The sequence below is a fragment of the Lissotriton helveticus genome, chromosome 1_1 (assembly GCF_964261635.1).
Source record: "Lissotriton helveticus chromosome 1_1, aLisHel1.1, whole genome shotgun sequence".
In the NCBI taxonomy this organism is placed as follows: domain Eukaryota; kingdom Metazoa; phylum Chordata; class Amphibia; order Caudata; family Salamandridae; genus Lissotriton; species Lissotriton helveticus.
The window spans coordinates 268,421,087-268,443,394 of record NC_136057.1 but is presented as its reverse complement, the minus strand read 5'-3'; the positions used below and the strand labels follow the sequence as shown (position 1 = coordinate 268,443,394).

General features: G+C 46.4%; 1 protein-coding gene across 1 annotated transcript; it reads left to right on the top strand.

The window, feature by feature from the left end:
• Positions 1-20,713: 20,713 nt before the first annotated feature.
• LOC144769286 (olfactory receptor 5AR1-like) lies at positions 20,714-21,637 on the top strand. The gene has a single exon (XM_078653349.1). The coding sequence runs from the start codon at positions 20,714-20,716 to the stop codon at positions 21,635-21,637; it is 924 nt and encodes a 307-aa protein (XP_078509475.1).
• Positions 21,638-22,308: the final 671 nt, after the last annotated feature.

Here is a 22,308-nt window from a genome sequence, read left to right as displayed (position 1 = left end):
TCTGAAAATGATTGGGCCCAACATATAGTCGATACCTTTTCGATTAAATCACCAACACACCTGACAACAACCGTAATAACCGCAAGTGAAAAATCAAGAATAGTGGACCAAGAAAGCATGGCTAATCGTGGTTCCAACAACTTAATTACCCATCAGGAAGGCTGAGGTCAACCAACGCTGCCAGATGATGAATGTCGAATACTAAAAATAATCAAGAAAAGCAGGCAAGATTGTGCACCAGGGCCGAACGGCATCCCGCAGGCAATTTACAAAGAGGACCCCCAGATCTGGGCCTGTAAATTCAATCTCCTGTTTCGATCAATAAGCGACACAGGTCGAATCCCAGAAAGCTGGAGGGGTGCTATCATTAATCTGATCTTTAAAGGGGGAGATCGTAAAAATCCAATTAATTACCGCCTGATAGCGCTCATTGATGCGGAAGCAAAATACTACGCATCCCTGGTGCTAGCAGATCTAGCACAATGGTCGGATACGAACAACAAAATCCCTTTAAATCAGACAGGATTCCGTCGTGGAACTGGCACTATGGCAAACGCAATGGCACTGTGCCTGATAGCCGAAAAAAGTCTACAAAACCATCAGGAACTTTACACCCGTTTTGTGGACTTTAAGGCGGCCTTTGACCGCGTCAGCAGGAAACTATTATGGGCCAAATTGAAGCAGCAGGGCCTGCCAGACTTAATCCTAACGCCAATCATCGACCTGTACATTTAACACCTAGATGCAGGTAAAGATTGACAATGGACAGCGATTAACCCGAAAGTTTGGTACCTTTGATGGATTAAAGCAAGGCTGTGTGTTGGCCCCCATCTCTTTAATTTATTCATGGCTGATCTAGCAGTAAGCCTGGACCAGACCAATGCTCATCCACCGCGGTTAGGAAAGCTCCGTGTAACACATCTATCCTATGTCGACGATGTGGTGCTGCTAAGCCAGACAAGAATAGGCTTGCAACGTCTACTGCAAGAACTGTCCAGATACACAAAACAGAATCTACTAGAAATAAACAGCACAAAAAACAAAAACCATGGTTATAACTCGACGCCACAAAGCACCACCAGCCTTCATGATAGATAACGTCAAGCTAGAAGTGGTGGAAAGTTATAAGTATCTTGGGATACAACTGGACAAGCGCCTCAATTTCTCTACGCACCTCAACGGCATTAAAAAAAGGGCATGGCGCTATTGCATGCTTTTAGCACCTTAGCGACCAAACTTAAAGGACCTCTGGTTTCCCCCCTGCTAACAGTAATGAAAGCTAAGCTACTCCCAACAGTAGCTTACGGGAGTGTATTACATCATGGTAATAGCACGCAACTCTTAGACAAAGTACAAATGAAAATCTACAAGTGTATATTTGCGTTACCAAGCAACGCATCAGCCGCACAAGTAAGACTTGAATTTGGCTTACAATCACAAGTGTTGCTGAAAAAGTACGAGACTGTCAAATTTCGGTACGATGTCTGGATGAACCAGGACATTGCGGTCTATCGTGCCATGTGGGAAACAATCCACAGGTGTCCCAACTCCATCTATGCCAAATACCTCAAACTGTCATTAGAATCCACTGAGTTGGCCGCACTTTGGGAAACCAAGCTTCCAGTACAGGCATTTAAACAGGTGGTAAAGAAGGCGGCCAACAGGCATTCGTTGCTTAACGATAAGCTAACCTTCAGTTATTGAACCCACGCTTGGATGACAATCCAATCTTATAAAAAACCTGTACCGGCAGCCTACCTAGACCTTGCTTTCTCACAATTCATCAAACGCAAACACCTCAACTTAAGGTTGGGTAGCTTCCCAACGAATGCTGACCAACCTAAATGGAAGCCCCAAGAAAGTGTGGAGTGCGATCTATGTGGCGCAGGAAGACAGGATTACACCCATTTGATTTGTATTTGCCCAGCTCTGATTCAGGAACGTCGGAGTTGGTTAAAAGCCAAGTTTAAGGAACTTGGAATTCGCACTTGCCGGTCTGCGGTTGTACAAATCCTATGCTCAGTAGGCCCACAACTTATTTGCAGAGCAGACAAAATTATTGACAACTTTGAGAAAAAGCGAATTCATTGTCAAAGACTTGAACCAACAACATGTTCATATTTAAAAATTTGAATGACTGCTTCATTTTACATTATTTTAACTTTTATACAGCGGTGTTAACTTTCTGCTTTTTAAACATTGTGATATCCAATATTTTGTAATGTTTTTTATTAACTATACAATAAAGTTATTCACTTCACTTCCTCAGGGTGTCAGTTCAAGACTTCTTCAAGTGGGACAGTCCAAGGTATTTGTAAAGTGCAAACATATCAACCCCTTATGGGTGTCAAGGCAGTGGGGGCCATCGGGGAGATTTAGTGAGCTATTGTCCATAGTTACATGATGCTGAGCTGAACAGCCGCCGGTGCCGGGAATCGAGCCATGAGCCCCCGGGCTCCACAGTCAGCTGCTGGGGCTGCTGTGCCACACCTTTCCTTCATTCACAAACTGCAAATTGTAGTGCATTAAGAAGTACTACAGTAGCATTACTCATGCAGTACAAAATGCAATTTACAAACCTTTGAGTGTAAATCTCCGCCTCTCCTGTCTTTTCTATGAGGAGATCTACGCACATGTATATTTAAATGTGGGAGGGACAGGGGAGTGGTGGGAAAATTAGGAATATCTACTATGAAATGGGAGACATCTAAGGAAATTGAAAAAGGGATTTCAGGAGGACAGGCTACTACAAACTTCCGCCTACAAAAAAATAGGACCATTGCTATTTGCAAACTACACTTTAAAGTTACTACAACCCTAAAAGTATCAAAACAGTCTCAAATGTTCTCAAGCAAGCCTTAAAGTAGGTGAAGCAACACCCATGGCCAACCACTGGTTCTGGGACACACTCCCATAATTAATAACAAAATAAAATAACACCCAACAAGAACCAATGTTAAACTAATTAAATTACTTCAACATTTTACACACAAAACCCTGCACCTCCACCCACACACACACACACACACACCACACACTCACACAATCACATGTATATTTATTATTAAATCATTATTTATTATATTAAATATTGTAATAATCTCAATAAAATAAAAATATTAGACTTTCATTTAAAAAATAAGTAATTACATTAATTGAACACCTAACATGACACACATGGTTGGTTTCCATGAGCATCCATGGGCATTTCAGCTGCAGCACCACACGCTACAAGCCTCAGTCTCTGTCTGTGAAATGGAAGTCCATTCTCAATTCGCCACGGGTAGCTTCTATTTGGTCTGCCTAATATCCTCCACAGTCGCCCTCTTCTAGGCAGCACCTTCCTTCCAGAAGGACACCTCCCATGCCTTCCTCAGAAACCATTCAGCATCTTCCTTGCACAAGGACACCTCCAATGCCTTCCTCAGAAACCATTCTGAATCAGGCCAACACATGAAGGGGAGACGACAAGCACGCACCATGTTGACAGAAGAAAGTGAACACTTTCTTTAACTCTAGCCAGTGGCGCTAACCACTTGATAGACCTTTTTTGATTGTTTTGTAATGAGGTCTGATTATGCACAATTTACTTGAAAATTATTAATAAAATGTTCTTAAACAATTGTTTTTATAAAATTCGCTCACACCTGATTGGCATATTTAATGTACCTATTAGTACCTGTTAAAGGTGTGTACCAAATACCCACAACCGATATATTGAATGTTATTGTTGTGTGTGTAGCACATACTGTGTTCTGTTCTTTTTAACTGCCAATTCAATTGGAAAAATAATTATGGGTGCTTGGAACTCTGGGAGTTGTACTCCATGGAATTCCACGAAGTTACAAAACAACTCCACGAGATTCCACAGATTTCCACCAGTGGTTGGAAAATACACAGCAGTTTAGCAGCAGTAGTGAAAGCAGAGCTGATAAATCAGCATAAACAGCACCCCACATTGTACAAGAGCAAGTGGCAATTCGAGTTGATTTTGCTGCCACTCGAGTAGAAAGAAGCCCTCTGACCATGACCACCTGCGATAGAAAATCATACTAGTAGGCATCAAATCCCACATGCATTTTCTGGAGGTTAGAAGGAGAAAAATTCCACTGCCCCTCCAGAAATTTGGATGAAGTATTGTGGTATATGCAGGGAAGTCTATGATGAGTGAAGTGCCAACCCAAATAGACTTTATACTGTATTTTTTGTCCATGAGTGGATGCAGAGGAGTCATGTATGTGCCTTTGTAGTCTCTCCCAGCGCTAAGGCTATACTGTTGTTGCAAATACTCATTCCCACTCAGTGTGGAGTATCATGTGCCAGGAGACTCACATAGATTGCTGATATTGTTTGAGGAACCGTAGTTTAGAGGGAGTGTTTGCTTTAGTGACTCTGTTAGAAGGTAGTTCTGACCATCTGAGCCACCAGGATTTTTCCCTTTTTGAACACCTAATTGTTGAACTTTTACTGTGGGAGAGCCTCATAGGTTGGGACTCACCCACAGTGAACTCATGAAGCAAAAGGCTGCATGTGGATTTTACTGGTGTCCCTTGGGTGAGACTAGGCCGCTGCGCTGCAGGCAGAGTAAGGGGCACCGGGCTGGTTATATGCAGACACGTGTGTACATGCATGTGTACAAGTGTAAGGGCTGCGCAGGGGAGATTCCTGGCGTGCGCAGCCCAGGAGCAGATACAAATTGAATGGTGTGGCAGGAATTATGCAGAGCTGGAGGGTGACATAGAATAGGCTTTACACAATGGGAAGAAACATGGAAGGGAAAGTCAATGTGCTTTAATGTTTTCACTGAAAGACCACATCAGTAGTCTCCTATGAGGATGGGGACCACACGAGATAGTTTCACTTTCCTAGGGCCTACAAATTTCAAACACACACTAAAGTCCACTATAACTTAGGTGAGAAGAAGAATTCTGCAGAGTCCAAAGTCATATCTGTACTGCTTTTCCGTCATCCATAAATGTCATATCCCTCTGACTCAGCTCATAATCAGAGCCTGACTGGCTGTGACCCTGTCAGGCTGGATTAATGTCCTTCCTCCCCAAGCTGTAGGATCAGAGGCTTAGCCCTTCACGACAAGCATTCCAAGGGCGAAGGCCTCCTCTCCACGAAGAGAAGATGGGTGGGGCTACAGGTTAATGCATCAGCAGCTGTCCCCTGGTGCAAGGCACCAAGCTGCTCTGGAGAGAAGGCAGCAAAGGGGGAAGGGGCTTTTCAGAGACCATGTGGCAGGAGACCTCTGGACAAGGCCTGGGCAGGAAGGAGGGAGCAGGGCCAGAGAAGTGATGTGTCGCTGTTTGATAGGGCAAACAGAGACTTCCTGCCAGCCCCCTCCAAATTCTTTAAAAAGAGTTTGCACAGGAAGAGGAGCTCTTACTGGGGTGTGGTCTGCTGAGGAAGTGCTGGAGCCTGGCACCAGGGGCAGTTGGAAGGAAGAACCCCCTGACTGTCCCAGGATGCAAAATTGCACCAGGAAGGTAGTCCAGGAGCAGTGAGCAGAAGCCTGGGCCTCTGCACAAGGAGAAGAGAGGCCCAGTAAAAGAGCCAGGTGAGAGGCTGGTGCAGGGAGCCAGTGATGACTGCTCCCTGCCGAGTTCACCCTCCTTGAGACCAGGAGCGTGAAAGAAAGTGCTCCCAGTGGCTTGGAAGTGCCACCAGGAGCAAGAAGTGGTCAACATGGTACAGATCAGTCCTCTGTGGGCTGGGATATGCCCCCAGAAGGTAGGTGACCTTTGACTCTAGCCAACCGACGACATAGGGCTCCACCGCCAGTCCAGAAAATGCCCCCGGGCTGGGTTAGGTCCCGGGGGCTGCCCCACAGGACATGCCCCATGGGGTGCCAGGAGCCCTGCATGGCCCCCACCAAAAAGGGAGACTGGGGATTGCCCTCGCACCCCCCTGGGAATGGTGTGGGGGTCCCGGGATCCCAACTCTAGGCCCTGCGGAAGGCAGGGAGCACTGTTGTGCCATCATGCCCCCTTGAAGACAGAAGTCTGGGAGTGCTATTGCGCTCCCCGCGAAGCTGCCTTGGGGCCCGGGATCACAACCCCTGGCCCCGAATCCATGAAGCCAAGTCAGGGAGCACCATTGCGCTCCCCGTGAATAATTGCTCAGGTGCCCGGGATCCTACTCCGGGCCCTGAAGAGAAGGAGGAGGCCGGGGGAGTGAAGCCGCACTACCCTGAGGCCAAGCCTGAATGGCGGGAGTCTCTGTGTCTGCCGGACAGGAGCAGGCAGACCAGAAGAGAGATGCCGGCTCCTGTGGCAGCACACGAAGGTGTTGGCCAGATGGGGAGCTGTCAGGAGCAACCGAGGGTGGGCTACTCGAGTGGTTCTCCAGCGAGCCTGCATTGCGGTGTTCCCGGGTGGGACAGCGACCCCAATGAGGACGAAGAGGTGTAAGGGGCCCGGGTGGGACCGGGCCCCCCTATGAGGTCCTGAAGCAGCAGGAAGCCGCCAGGGGCTGCTCAACTCTTCCCAGAGCAGCGGGAGAGCCACTGCTATAATATGTGCACCCAAGAGGAAAGGCGCCCCATAATGCCTTGCAGTCCCACACCGGCCTGCAAGGGAAAACAGCCTTTTCTCGACTGGTGGTGCCTCCAAGGTGTAGGGGAGCTGCAGGAGCAAACCCAGAGACTCTACCAGCACGAAAATGTTAAGTCCCTCCCTCAGTCTCTGAGGGGCTTGAAAGCAATACCCCTACAGGGCTCAGCCAGGCGTCAATAGCATTCCATGGCTGGAACTTTTGTTCTTCAGCTGGGGGGTTGTTTGGGACTGTCCCAAGGTATGAAGAGATGAGCTGGGGATGTCTGGAGAAGGGCATCTCCTGGAGGTTAAGTGGTGTAACGGCACCAAAAGTGCATTTACCTAAGATTATTTCTATTCAGGAACTGAAAGCCACATGTGTAATGTGAAGTCATAAGCAAAGTGGGGTTATGTTGCCAGACATGCCTGCTAGGGTGTCTGGCTGTAGATGTTTAATCCTGTGATTTTAACTGTGATGCCTTTTAGGGGCTTTAATTGCAATGCATTATAATTGTTATCAGCTATGATAAGTACCTCATTTAACGTGATGCTCAAACATGTATTCTTGCTACTGCGTTAGGGGAAGAACAACCCAGAATGGTAGCCACTAAAGATGTAGAGGTGCATACTCTATGGTCAGGGTATATGTCAATCGGGAAGGTGAACCTATTTTTAATGCTTGTTGAGATGATGGGGTGAGTCGCCACTGGGATGGTGCCAGTTGGTAAGGTCCTCGCTCAAGGTTGTGTCAACCAATCAATCAAGCATTTGTATAGCGCCCTACTCACCCGGAGGGTCTCAAGGCGCTTGGGGTAGGGGGGTTCGCTACTGCTCGAACAGCCAGGTCTTGAGTTGCTTCCTGAAGGCGAGGTGGTCTTGGGTCAGGCGGAGGTGGGTGGGGAGGGAGTTCCACGTCTTGGCGGCCAGGTAGGAGAAGGATCTTCCTCCTGTTGTGGCTCTTCGGATGCGGGGGATGGCGGCGAGTGCGTGGCTGGTCGATCGAAGCCGGCGGGTGGGAGTGTAGAAGTTCAGGCGGTCGTTGAACTGCATTAGGGAGTTTCCGGGCTGAGTAATAGTGTGGGATACTAGGAGCTACTAACCCTCCCATCTGCTGAGGTTGGGAGATAAGTTTTTGGGACGATCTCTGGCTTTATCCTTTCAGATAAGAGCAGATTTGTCATGGATGTGCTTTAGGTAGAAGGGTCAAGCTGAATTGGGAGTGCTTGAAATAGTTATAGGAAGCACAGGAATATATTAATGTTGAAAGCAATGGTTCTGCCAAACCAGGAAAGTATTAGGCATTTCCAAGAATGCATATGTTTAGTCAAGGTCAAAAGAAGGTAATGGTATTTGGCCTTGAAGAGTTCTAACACCTGATGTGTGAGTCGGAATCGAAGTTACCTAATGGTGGACTGGGTCCAGTGAAAGGGGAAGCAAGGGGACAGGTCGGCCACCTCACCCATCCCAAGGGTCAGATTTAGGATCTCTGATTTGTCAAGATTAACAGCATTTCTGGTGACCGCCTGGAAGTCCTCAAGTATAGCCAGTACCAGTGTTCCCAGAAGCTGCGCGCATCTGAGCACATCTCTCACTCAGAGCGCGCAGTGTCCTATTTTAAGCGCGCACACAGCAGAACCCCCGAAGCGTTCGCATCGCCGGGAGTGGCAGGAGGTATGTTTGCTTTTTTATGGCAGCCTGTGCACGGATTTAGCAGTAAGAAGCTCGTGCACTTGCTGCATTTCATTTCCTAATGGGGCTCGGCTGGGGGCTGATTGTGGGCCATTGTGAAAATATTTCTGTTAATTTCAGCGCATGACGGTGCTGCGATTAACAGGAATACTTTCACAAAGGCCCACAATCAGCCGGTAGCTGCACTCCATTAAGAAAGGAATTGTAGCAAGTCCAAAACCACGTCGTGTGCTTTACACCTCGTGCTTTTGGACTTGATGCATGTTTTTTGTTAGTGGAGCGCGGCTGCGGGCTGATTGTGAGCTTTTGTGAAAATATTCCTGTTAAATGCAGTGCATGATGGTGCTGCAATTAACAGAAATACTTTCAGGAAGGCCTTCATTCAGTCCTTAGCCACACCCCAAGAAGTCCTGAAAGAAAAAAAAGAAAAAAAAAGATGCTCTTAATGACACTGGGTACAAAAATTAAATATTAGTGCTTGATGTTGAGCTACATATCATAGATAACGCTGCAATCCATTAAGTCCTCCATTTATTGATCTGTACACATATACATAGAAAATCACATCGTCAACCAGCATGCGGTGGTGTTGTGCACCTGAGGACAGTGGTCCCATGTCCTTGTGCTGGGGTTTCTGCTTCTATAGTCCCTCAGCAGATGCCCTAATCCTCATTGAGGGATCTCTTGACAAATCCCAAATGTCATGATGCCTAGAGTGGTGGGAGGTCCTTTTCATTTGTCACTGCCAAATTCTGTTATTCGCCGCAAATGCTGATCTCCGTTTGTTTGACACAAAAACATTTTGGGGCAGATTTATGAAGGACTTGCGCCGCCGGTGCGTCATTTTTAACATGGGAAAAAGTGACGCACCGGCGGCGCAAGGCCTTCATAAATCTGCCCCTTTATATTTGGCAGATTGCTAAATTCACTGGGCCTTATTTATGAAGGCCTTGCGCCGCCGGTGCGTCACTTTTAACATGGGAAAAAGTGACGCACCGGCGGCGCAAGGCCTTCATAAATAAGGCCCACTGTTCTTACACACCACTATTTAGAATCCTTCAAACTGGTGGATCTGGTTTTAAGTTGAGCGTCAGCACGCATGCAAGACCTGGTGTAAACGCTATACGACTTAAAATCCTCCCTGCTGCTTTCAATTAGTGCACCTCTGCTTCACTCCTATTTCTTGGGTCATTATTGTCGGGTGCTCCAAATACATAACTTCCGTTTTCAGCTTGTTTGACGTAGCAATTAGACCCCAGTGGGCAATAATATGGTTCATAAACAGCTAACTGATTCACTCGTTCATTCGGTCGTCCATCTTATTCACACAACACGTGCACAGTTAATGAATTTGTTTTGGTAGTTTGATGCCATTTATATAGTTCAACTATGAAACTGAAAAACGAGTAAGTCATAACTAATGTATTGGCCTCGTAACGTAAACAAGCATTGGCAATAACCAATAAGTCTCCTTTCAAAGCAGATCTGCATCAGCAAAAAAGACAAAATAACTAAAGACAAAATAATGCTGGTTTCTGGTGCTGAACAACCAAAATGCCTACAATGGCACACTGATGTATTTCCATTGATCAATACACATGCGCAGGCAAAGATCAGGAAGCTGTAATGGAATTTCAGCATTTCTTTTAAATTAATTGTCCCAAGCAGCAAATAAAACAAGCATTTGCAATGCCATAGGTCTCGCATGTATGCGAGTTTAAGCTATTGGCATTGTAAATGACAATGCCCTTTATTTATGTTTAAAAAAATAAATAAAAGGCATTGCTATAATGCTCTACTCCCAGGTTAGCCAGTCACTTTTGCTAGTGAAAGTTGGACCACCACCCTGAAGCAGCCTTTCAAAGTGTGGGTGAAACCAGCCTGCATTTCCAGGGGGACAAAGACTCCCCTACAGGTGAATGCAGTGAGTGACTGCACTCACTGGCATGAAGAAGCATAAAGGTGTCCAAGGGACCCCCTTTCAAATGGCGCACTGACTGCGGACCATCTAGGACCAGGGTCCTTTCTCCGGTGTCTAGGATCTCGTACGAAGTAACCACTTGCAGGATTTAAATTGTCAGAGTCTGAAATAACCAGTCACTACCTAATAAACTAGCAGTCTTCTTAAATACGTTTTTAGCTCGAGTTCACAACCAAGATCTGAGCTTTGACAATGGGTCTGACAATTCACAATGGCCTTTAAAAAAATAAATAAAGGATTTCTAGCTAGGCATGTGCAAACCAGTTCAGTTATTCATACACCATTTTGTGCATGCGAATATGCCTGATGTGTCTTTTCAATTAATGATTTGTGGTTTTATGTGTTATTTTTTGTGGGATTTAAGTACTTTGTGAACTTTAGCTAGGCTAATTTTCATGTTACAAGGTACTGTTGTATTTTATCAATGAAAAGAACATAAACATTTGATATCTGCGATGACAGGCTACATTGTGTTCTGCCACTTTCATTGCCGAACATTCCACATACATGTGCAATTAAAATGGCTTTGACATAATGTAATTTGTCTTGATTTATGTTACACAGAATACACTTTTCAGTGCATTTCTGCTTATTAGTCCATGATTTCATGGGACTAACGGGCATTTTTCACACGCAGTGACTGAAAACGGACCGTCTCATGTCTGCATGTGATTGAAAATGAATGCTTTTGTTACTTTGTGACTGGACCGATTCTCCACTCCCCCATATACACATGGAACGAATGAGCAGAATTATCTGTAAAAAAAATCGGTTCTTTTTTTCTGTTGTCATGTTTGAGTTTGCTTCAATCTTGAATGGTCTATGAGACATCTGTTAAACGTGTTATATGAACCACTTTTGCACCAGTAGCGTGCTCACTAACCACTTTTGATATACGTGAAAGAAAAAAAGGGCCTGATAGAAAGTTTGCTGATGGGTATTTGAGGGCATGGGTGAAGGATATCCCATTCCGTTATTTTATGTGCATTAGCATTTAAAGCACCAATAATAAGCTGGAACAAAAACATAAGGAGGAACAGAAACAAAAAAAGGTACAGCTTTAGCAGCAATTCGTGGAGAACACCCTACAGATGGAGCTTTTGTGCTGAAGTAAGTTATACCTACAAATGCGGGTGCCATGCTTAAGCAAAACGGGGCACCCAGGATAAACATAAAAAGAGGACACCAGCCCGGCAGAGGTCTCCCTCCTCCCTCCCACCGGAGCCACCAGAGGAAGCTGAGGGAAGTGCCCCAGAGCCATGCAGCCGCCTGCGCTGTGAGCTCTGCACGGATGTGAGCTGCAGGGGTCAGGATACCTGAGTAGGGCAGGCGAGGGGCCAGGAGCCCACCAGGGCAGGACATGGCGACCTCGTCAGGGCAAGGTGAGCTCGTGTGGTGCGCTGGAGGGGCTGGGTGAGTGCACCTGGAGGCACGGGAGCATGACATTGCAGTGCTGCAGGAGGCACTGCAATCTGTTGCAGAGCAGGGAGGGCTGTGACCAACGGTCACCAAAATCACGTCCATGGCCCACGAGCTGTGAGAAAAGGGACAGCGGGAGGGGGCGGGAATAAAAGGAACACGGACAATATGAGGGGGGGCGGGAACAGTACACTAAAAACAGAAGCGTTGGCCCAGGTGCGACCTAAACACGCTGTCGCCATTGCTTGAATGAAAAAAAGTGCTTACAGACTAATTGAAGAAGACAGTATAACGCTGCAAGTAAACGATCCAGTCCTGATGGGCAGTCCCAAAAGGAGACAGGGCAGTAACAAGGAGGGCCTAAGAAGCCTCATTATCAATCGGAAGTCAGTATTTACCATGTACGATGACGCCAGCCAATGAAAAATATGGGCGGGGCTTCCACATCACTTCTAAAAAATACCCTGATAGAGCATGCCTCGCAAAGTGAGCACCGCTTTGCGCTGCAATGCTAGGCAAAACCTAAAAACATGCATCAAGTCCAAAAGCACAACTTGCACAGCTGCTATGGTTTCAGTCTGCTATGTGTGACTTTTAATAATTTCAGTGATTACTAGAGACACTGTAGTTTAACGTGGTGTTTATAAAGTGGCTGAAATGGTCTAGGCAGTTCCTTTCCACCTTTCAAAAAGTCCCCTATGGTGCACTGTTGCTCGTCGGTCTTACCCATTAGATTGGAATGCCTGGCTTTTATGAATGTCTACCATGTACAGTCTGATAATAACATATAATAAGAATGGATAAGCTTTATATACAAAATATTTGCAGCCTCTGCTGAAAATCGGAACATGCCATATAAACGGCTGCATCGTCTTGGATTTATGGTTCAGAATTGAAGATATACTTGATATTCCTAAAGGGTCTACCTTCCTGTCAGATGCTCAGAAGGTTACTGATATTAAGAAAATAAGATCGCTGCGCCCCTTTCTTTAGATGCGGCACCCACGCACGTGGTCTGGTTCCTGATGCACATAACCTTGGCTGCAGCGCACAGAGACCTTACACTGCTGCACACAGAGGAAACAATTTAGAGGGAACATTGGCCAGTACTGCTGGGAGTGAGGTGTGTGGGGAGCCTCGTGTCAACAGCAAATCATAGGGTTAGAGGGAAATCTTAAATTCCTGCCAGCCAAATGTAACCCCCTTCACAACTGATGTCTGCTGAATTGAGCATGTTAAGGGCTTTATGAAGAGGCACTGTTAGAAATTGGATCTCTGGTTGGCTAAGGCTTGTGCCAAAGCCAGACAGAGACCACCACTCTAGTCAGGGCAAGGGAGTTACACGCCAAAGATAACTCCTGCTCACCCCCTTGGTAGCTTGGCACGAGCAGTCAGGCTTATCCCGGAGGCCATGTGTAAAGCACACCAACAACATCCCAGGCACACCACAAGGAACTCCAACCAAGGATATAAAAAAAATGGCCTTTGCATTCTCATAACACATTAGTATAGTACTCACATAATATACATGGTGCCACCTGGCACTAGGTCATATTTACAAGGGATTATATGCACCTGACAGGGCAGACTGGACCACTGTCAGAACCATCACTAAGTGAACTTAGTAAAAGTAAAACATATCATAAACGTACAACCAGTAATCACTGATAACCACTGTACTCAGCATCAGCCTGGATGGATGGATGGATGGATGGGTTTTTATATAGCGCAATATCACCGCCAGGTCTCAAAGCGCTTTGCATTGGGAACCCGTCCTGGTTTTTCCCTATGAGATAGCCCCTACTGGGTATCCCCAAGGTGAAAGCCAGGCATCCCACCGCGGGGGGCCGTAGTGGAGATTAAGCAAGCTATTGCCCAGAGTTGCAGAGAGTGAACCTGTGATTCGAGTAGGCACCGAAGCGAGAATTACCGAGTCCGTGGACATTTTGGGCTCAAGACCCTGCCGCGTCGGGAATTGAACCCTGGTCCTGGGTCTGATCTCAGCGTCCGGGTCTGCCTCCTCTAACCAGTGAGCCACACTTCTACACAGCCTGTAACATAAACCACATTATGCACAGTATCAAATAGGCGCCAAATCTATTGTATGCCAACCTCATCAGCATAAACAAATTACTCAATCATCTCATAAGTCTAAACACGTTAGACCCTCCCCTCCTAAGCATAATTCACATTAGGGACATAGATCACCTCGGAGCATAACCTCCCAAGCATAAATCATATTATGCAAATAACATCATGCCTAAACCACAATTAGAGGCATCAAACAGGGTGTGTAAATCATAATACATGAATCATATTTCCTAGTACCACATTTAGCACATAGTCTCCTAATGAAGCCCATAGTAGAGGCATTAATCACATTAGGGCATGGCGCACTATTAACATATATATACCCCCTGGCCAACTGGCCTTCTCAAAGGGGCTCACTGCCCTGTGTCCAGAATGTCAGGGCTGCTTCCTAGCAGTGGAATCCAGAGTGTGCAATTGCACAAACCTAAATGTAGCAGCTGCCCACTAATTGCTGTGCAGCTGGGAGTCTCACTGGTACCTCTGTGCCTCTGGTCCCACTCAGGGACTCTCTCTCAATTGAGCCCAATTCGTTGCAGCTGTCTGCGCTGGTGTGGCGCAGATGTGGCACTTCTCATAAAGGGGGCTCGGCACCTGTGTGCCCTCCACGTGGCATCAAACACATGACCCCATCATTGGGGTGGCCCGCTCTCTGGCGAGACCGCCCAGGTGCTGACAATGCGCCTCGATCTGTCCTCAAAGAACTGTGGCCCTCAGGGGCTCTCTCACACACAAAAGAAGCTGCCCCCTCATTGGAGTGTCCCACTACGGCAGGCCCGCCCAGGGAAATGGCCTTCTCACGAACAAGGGCTCCTCTGGCCCTTTAAACAACAATATGCCAATCGAGTTGGAGCGGCCCGCAATGGTGGGTCAGCTCAGGAAAGTAATAGCTGCCGGCCATGCGTCCTGCCCAGCCCTCACTCACCGGGCTGCCTCGGGGACTCCTGGCTTCTCCGGCCTCCCTGGTGCTGGACCTGTTTCTCCCTACGTGGGGGATTCCCTCTCTCTCTCTCTCTCTCTCTCTGCAGCGCTGCGCTGCCAGGCCCACGCACTCTTCTCCCCTGAGCAATTTAGACATAGCGCCCACGAGGCGCCAGGAGCCACAGCTCCTTGGCAAAGGTTCTTTCATGGCTCAAAGGGCAATGCAGGGCCCAGGGAGGCATGCCCTCATGGCAGCCCCCCCGCCCCCTTGCCTCAGCAGCAGCACGAACCGGCAGGATCACACCAAAAACAGAACATTTTCATGAGGTCACAGCCACTATATTTATACTACATTTCCCTTTGTGTCACAGCACAGGGATTGGGGATACCAGTCAGAACTGGTTTAGGGGAGTTTTGGAGCACTTTGTTTTCGAAGCTCCTCTTCCCCTTTGTCAGGTGGGGGGCTCAGTAATCACACACACCACAGGGGGCGGAGCCGGCATTGTACAGCTTGGGCACAGTCCAATTCAGAGTCTGGGGATTACCCCTCCCACCACTCTTAGCCCAGGTGTCCCATTAAGCCTAGCTGACTCACCCTGCCCCTCCTGGAGCCACCCACATCTCTCAGCTCCTGTCAATCACAAGCCAGACATGCAATTCAAATCAGGGAGGCAGACACAAGGCACAGCAATGCCAACTTCTAAAAGGGGCATTTCTCCACCAGTCACCATAAGTCTGTGCACACCATAGCACAGCATTTATCCTCACGAGTTCACACATACTAAACTCGAACTTGGAATTATCATGGACACACGTATCCACCATGCATTCCTATGGGAAGGCAGACCAATCTCACCACACGCACTCAAAGCGCACTTTACACAGGGCCACAGTGCTAAAGTGCCCAGAAGCCTAAAACCACTACCACCATGTCAGAGCACAAGGCAAAAAGTTCAGAAGTGAACCTGCCAAAAAGGGCCAAGTCCAACAGGCATAGAAGGAGGCAACCTTGTCGGGTACCTCTGAAAAGTCAGAAGCGCTTATAAAGGTGACCATTGAGAGCCATCCTAGCAAGGGGGTTGCATAGTTAGAGAGCACTATCCATGAGAATGTGGGGTCTGTACCCATTTTCAAAGCATGATTCTCAGAAAATTCCAATCAATTGGGTCAAGGGTATTTTCAGCAATAAGCGTGAGCAGCACTGCAGACATTTATTTGAGGGTGACTCTCTCAACCAAGTTGATAGTTGCCCAAACACAATTGTGGGCCTGTCAGCCTTCGGTAAAGTTGCTTGGTTGGATGAGCCTCCTTAAGTAATAAGAGCAAAATTCAGGCACCTTTCCTGCATCCTACATTATTGGGGTCCCCGGCAAGGCTGTGATTTCTCTGATGTATTCCCTCTCTTGTTTACCCCATGGAAGTATAGCCAGAGGGGTTCCAACTTTGCCTCCCGCATTATATGCGCAATACTCCCGAGCTTATGGGTCTCAGAACATCATGTAAAAGATCAGAACGGGCATGGAGGAGAGAGCGGACGGAATGAAAGTCGGGAAGACTACAAGATATCGATGAGGAAGTATAAAGTCGCTTTGAAAGACGCCAAAAGGAACTTTTTCAGCGATAGGATCGAGAGGGCAAGTAACTCACCAGGGGAATCCTTTAAAATTTTTAAGGAACTCCTGAAGGCTCCGGTCCCTTCAGTTGTGCACGACAACCCTCAAGAAAAATGTGAAGAGCTGGCTGACTTTTTTCATTCGAAAATAGAGAAGATTTTGTCTTCGTTGCCTGCGACCTCTCAGATCCCGGAGATGGAATTTAGCCCAGTAATATGCCCCGCTGAGCTGTCCTCTTTCGGCCCTTTTTCGGAGGAGGAGGTCGTAAAAGTCCTGAAAGGGATGAAGAGTGGGTCTCCTAGTGACCCAGTGCCTATGAAATATCTCAAACAAGTGGCAAACACTCTGTCCACTCCGCTTACTGACCTCATTAACCTTTCACTCTCCCAGGGCACGGTGCCTCAGAGATGGAAAAAGGCAGTTGTCAAAGCACTACTGAAAAAACCAGGATTAGACTCCTCAAATTTGGCCAATTTCAGGCCTATTTCACTTTTGCCCGGCTTCTCAAAAGTCGCAGAAAAGATGGTTAACCGCCAGCTCTCTTATCATCTAGAATCCCATCATCTGCTGGGAGACTCCCAGACGGGCTTTCGCCCTGGTCAGGGGACGGACACAGCCTTATTGGCAGTGGTGGAGGAAGCAAGGAGCATTCTTGATTCAGGGGGGTCAGTGGCAGTGATCCTCCTGGACTTGAGTGCTGCCTTTCACACCGTAAGTCACCAGGTGCTCCTCCAACGTCTGTCAGAGGTGGGCGTGACAGGGATGGCCTTGAAATGGCTCGAATCCTTCCTCTCCAACCGCTTCTATCAAGTCTGGGAAGGGGCAGAGCAGTCGACCTTGTTCCCTATTCAATGTGGAGTCCCTCAGGGCTCATCCTTGAGCCCTACCTTATTTAATATTTATATGACTCCTCTTGAAAGAGTGGTTTCCCCTTCAGGAGTGAAGATCATCAGCTATGCTGATAATACTCAGCTGGTTGTAGGCCTCACCCAGCTGACGGAACAACCTGAAGTTCTTCATGACTGCCTTGCCAATGTCCATCGTTGGATGTCCCACTCTGCCCTTAAGCTCAACGGAGAGAAAACTGAGCTTATGCTGCTGGGCAAATCTAGTCCCTCACTCATCGCTAGCTGTTGGCCTCGGTCTCTGGGTGACCCACCATCTCCCAAGAAGGAGATCAAGAGCTTGGGAGTTTGGTTGGAGGAAGATCTGTCCTTCAGGACGCACGCCAGGAAGACCGCGGGGGTGTGTTTTGGTCTGTTGCGGTCAGCTCGCAAGGTGCTACCACTGCTCCCTAATCCATCTAGGAAGCTCTTGATTCGTGGTTTAATCTTGTCGAGGCTTGACTACGGGAATGCGCTGTTTCTCGGTGCTCCCGAAGTGACTTTTAAAACCCTTCAACAGGTGCAGAATGCAGCCGCTAGAGTGCTGATGGAGGTTCCTAGAAGACACTCAGCTGCCCCGGCCCTGAAAACGCTTCACTGGCTCCCCGTTAAAGAGCGGGTGAAATTCAAAGCGTTATGCACGGCTCATAAAATCTTGCATGGTAGGGGCCCCTCTATTCTATCCATTATGGCACGCCCCTACAAGTCCACACGCCCTCTGCGTTCGGACCAAAGACATCTTCTGCAGTCAGCCAGAGTAAAAAGAGCTCGCTCTGGGGGCCGGTGTTTTTCAGTGCGAGTGGCGGCACTGTGGAACTCCTTGCCCTTTAAGATTCGTTCAGAGCCCAATATTCTGCACTTTAGGAAACTCCTGAAGACTCATCTGTTTCCGGTGTAGTGACTGAGTCTGAGCTTTCCCTTCTCGTTCTTTACAGCGCCGGGATGCCCCTGGGTAACTGAGCGCGTTATAAATTTTATATAATAATAATAATAATTATAATAATAATTCTTAAGAAGGAGCAGTTAGAGCTCTGCCTTGTTAGTAGAATGCAGTTGGAGCTGGCCTCTGGCTGTCATAAGTGCTCTAGTAATTCAGCATGAAGGCTGCTGGAGTTTCTCAGCATCCAAATCAAGGATCTTATCCTCGAGTTTTAGCACTTCCAGAGCAAGGAGGTACTTACGCTTTGCTACTACCGCTAGGAAGTGGCCTCTAATAACAGCCTTGAAATCATCCCAGACATCCGGAGTGGGTACCTACCCACCTTCATTGTTCTCAATTTGTTGTCCTTATTTTGTGTTTGGTGACTGGGTCTCTAAGTAGGCGTGGGTGCAGTCAATTTCTCCTGGGCTTTCTTACCCTGAGGTTGACCTGGACAGTGATCGGTGCATGGTCTAACAATAAAATCTGTCCGATGTGCGCAGAGAGGGTCAGTCCTAAAGTGGATTTGCTCAGTAGTATGTAGTTGATCTGGGAGTGTGTGCTTTGTACATGAGGGTAAAAGGTAAAGGTGAAGGATTCTGAGGTTGGGTGTTGTTCTTGTCACACATCCTGTATGCTGAGTTCACTCATTGCCCTTTTCAATCTTTGGGAGAAGGCCCCTCAGTGGGCATTCTGTCCCTCCTCCATGTCATGGTGATGGCCCCACAATGAGTCAAGGTCACCGGTCAGACCAATATCGCCCTTGACTATTCCTGCTAGTTTCCCCAGGAAGTCAATAGTCTTGGGCAGAACTGGGTGCATACACAGTTCCTAAAGATGAGATAATGGCCGTCCATATTTGCATGAGTATGTGACAGTGTGTAGGGTAAATTGCATTGGATGTATGTTGCTACTCACATTTCATGGTAGCTGAGGCATGGAACCCCGTGGGGGACACCCTTAGATTCATTTTCCTCTGGTATTTGTGAAGAAGATGGTTTTCAAGAAGTCATATCATTTAGGGGTGTGGAATTCCTTAAAGCACGCCAGACAACTCTACGTTTATTCAGCCCTCTTGCATTAAGTGAGATAATTTGGGTCATTGCAGCTTGCTAGTGAGGAATGTGTGGGTGTAGGAGCACCTTTGGACAATAATGGGTAGTTGATATTGGTAGAGCTTGTGTATCTCTCCCTTCCCCCTTCCCTCCCTACTTCCCCAGCAATCATTTTGAGCTACATAAAGTAAGAAGAGAAAAACAAGTTAAACAGTAACAAACAAGTGCCATAATGAATACGCAGGTGGGAGAAACACCCTGCCCCCCGGAGGTGGCATGCATTAGGACCGCGGCACTCCCATTGCACTGTGCGCAGGAGTCCCCTCTCCACAGCTCAACTAGGTCCCCCCTACCACAATGGTTCTGATTAGAGTCTGTCCTCCCTCAATATTTTGTGGGTCTCCCACCTGCCTCCACCTGTTGATTTAATGCTGTAAGTGTATACCTCCTGAGGAAGCTCAGTGTGTCCCTTTAGCTCACACAGGAGGTCAGCCATCAGACCCTTGAAATCACTCTGGGAAGGCTGATTAGCTGTTCCAATTTTCTTTCTTCAGTTAGAAGCGCAGTCCCTCTTCCTCAGGCAGCAGGGCAGATCTTTTGAATCTTTCACAGCCACAGGAGTGCTCTGATGAGAGGTTCTGAGGATCCCACTTTTATAGCCGGTGCCAAAGGTTGTGTTGGAAAATTCCCTGACCTACCCCCAAAGCTGGTTCTGGTAAGTTCATTCACTTATCCTGGTCCTTGAAGTGCACCAGAGTAGGGTACAGCTCCAGCCATTCTATGAAAGCAATACACAACTCAGAAAAGCAGATCCATTGAAAGTCATGTCACCCAGGACACTGGCAGAAGGCATAGTTGATATGTGCAAAAAATGCCAACTATCTAAATATGACATTTCCGAAATTGTAACCTAAAATCCAACGTTATCACTAAAGAGGGTTTTACATTACAATTCATTTGAGTGTAAACATAATTTCTGCATATGTTCCCAATGTGAAACTAACACTCATTAAATGTAATAAGGTGACTGAGTGTTAGTCTATGGGAGAGATAGCCTTACAGCAGTTATAGCAGTGGAAAACAACTTTAGGAGTTTTTTACTGCTAGGGCATATACAATTTAAACATGTATTCTCTACTATTTCAATGCAATGTACCCTGCTCTATGAGCCTTTAGGACCTACCCTAGGGGTGACTTATAAGTATTAAAAATAATGGTTTATATTGCTGTTCACATTTTCAATATAAAACTGCGCTACAGGCAGCAGTGGCAGGCCTGAGACATGTATTACACTTTAGTGGGTAGCACAATGCAAGCTAAAGCCCATTAGTAGCATTTTATTTTCTTGTTGCACAATGTATTAGGAATTTAGAAGTAAATTAAATGTGGCAAATAGGTGTTGGCCAATTTTACCATGTTTTATGGAGAGAGTACGAGAACTATAGCAGTCCTAATGCCAACCAAAACAAGTTCTTAAAAGTAAGGGGGTGAAGGGAAAATGTTTGAGGTGGTACCACACCAAGGATAACAGCTACATACTGGTGAGTGAAGTGACTATTGTCATCTGATTTTAATGATTGTTTTCTCTTAGTACCTTAATAACAGATGGACATTGAGAACCAGACCACTATTACTGAATTCCTTTTGTTGGGATTCACTGATGTTCGTGAGCTTCAGATTCTCCTGTTTGCACTGTTCCTGCTACTGTACCTTGTCACTGTGCTTGGAAATATTGGTATCATCTTGGTAATCCGCATGGACCACTCTTTAGACACACCTATGTACTATTTACTCAGTAATCTGTCATTCTTGGACCTCAGTTACTCCTCTTCAGTGGCCCCAAATACAATGGCTAACTTGGTAGTAAAAAGGAAGACAATCTCTCTTACAGCCTGTGCTACACAGTTGTTCTCCTTTGCCATGTTTGGCACAGCTGAAGTTTACATCCTTGCCGCCATGGCATTTGACCGCTATATTGCAATCTGTCTCCCCCTACTTTACACCACCATCATGAAGAAAAGTTTTTGCCTTCAATTGGTTGTCTGCTCCTATGTCCTTAGTTTCCTGCAGTCTCTCATAGTCACCGTGAGCATATTTAGATTGCGTTTTTGTCGATCAAATGTAATCAGCCATTTCTTTTGTGATGTTCCACCTTTACTCAAGTTATCCTGTTCCAGTACAACCTTAAGTGAGATCCTGATATACACACTTGGAGGATTTGCTGAAGTGAGCTCCATTTCCATCATCATTGTCTCTTATGTGTACATCATCTCCGCCATTCTGAAGATACCCTCTGCAACAGGGAGGCTAAAGACTTTTTCCACCTGTGCCTCTCACTTTACTGTTGTCACTCTCTTTTATGGGACTGTATTTTTCATGTATTTTCGTCCATCATCTAGCTACTCGAAGGGACAGGAGCGAGTGGTCTCTGTTGTCTACACAGTGGTGATCCCTATGATGAACCCCTTGATCTACAGTCTGAGGAACAAGGATTTCAAGCTAGCTTTGAGAAAAGCAACCCTGCATTGAAAAGTGTTTTACTTTTAGTCCATGTTTGCACCCAATTTGAAAATCTTCCAAAAGCAAAGATATCCTTACAAATGTATGGCATGTATAGACAAGGGGAGTGTACAATTTGTATAACTTGATTTTGTGTAATCACATACTGATTTGGGAACATTATGTGAAATGAAAATACATCATTTAGAGTAATATGTTAGAGCAAATAGTTTCCTCGTGTCAATATTTGACACCAGGAAGCAATTAGCTAAAAAAAACTAACATGAATAAAATAAGTACCGCAAACTACAGCAAGTCACATTCTGTTTGTTCGCATTGCCCCTGCCCTATCATTTTGACAGAATGGCAGCATAACTATGTGACATGGCATAATGCTTTAATTTCTACAACTTCAAATAAAATTCATAATGAGAAATGTACAAAGTTATGCAAGTTGCACTGATTTCATTTAAATTTGCATGGCTCTAGGTTAGACTGAAATGTTTCACTGTGTGAAGCATTACTGACTTGTAGAGACAATGGTTATCTATGAATCTATCAGTAGTACAAGAGCATTTGTGGTTAACAGGTTCAGAGAAGTACCCATTAGAGAAACAAATCTTAATTTTGTTATTGAGGACTAGCTTTAGCTTCCCTAAAAGCAACTCTACTTGTAAAAAGTGCCACAGTGCCAAGAATCA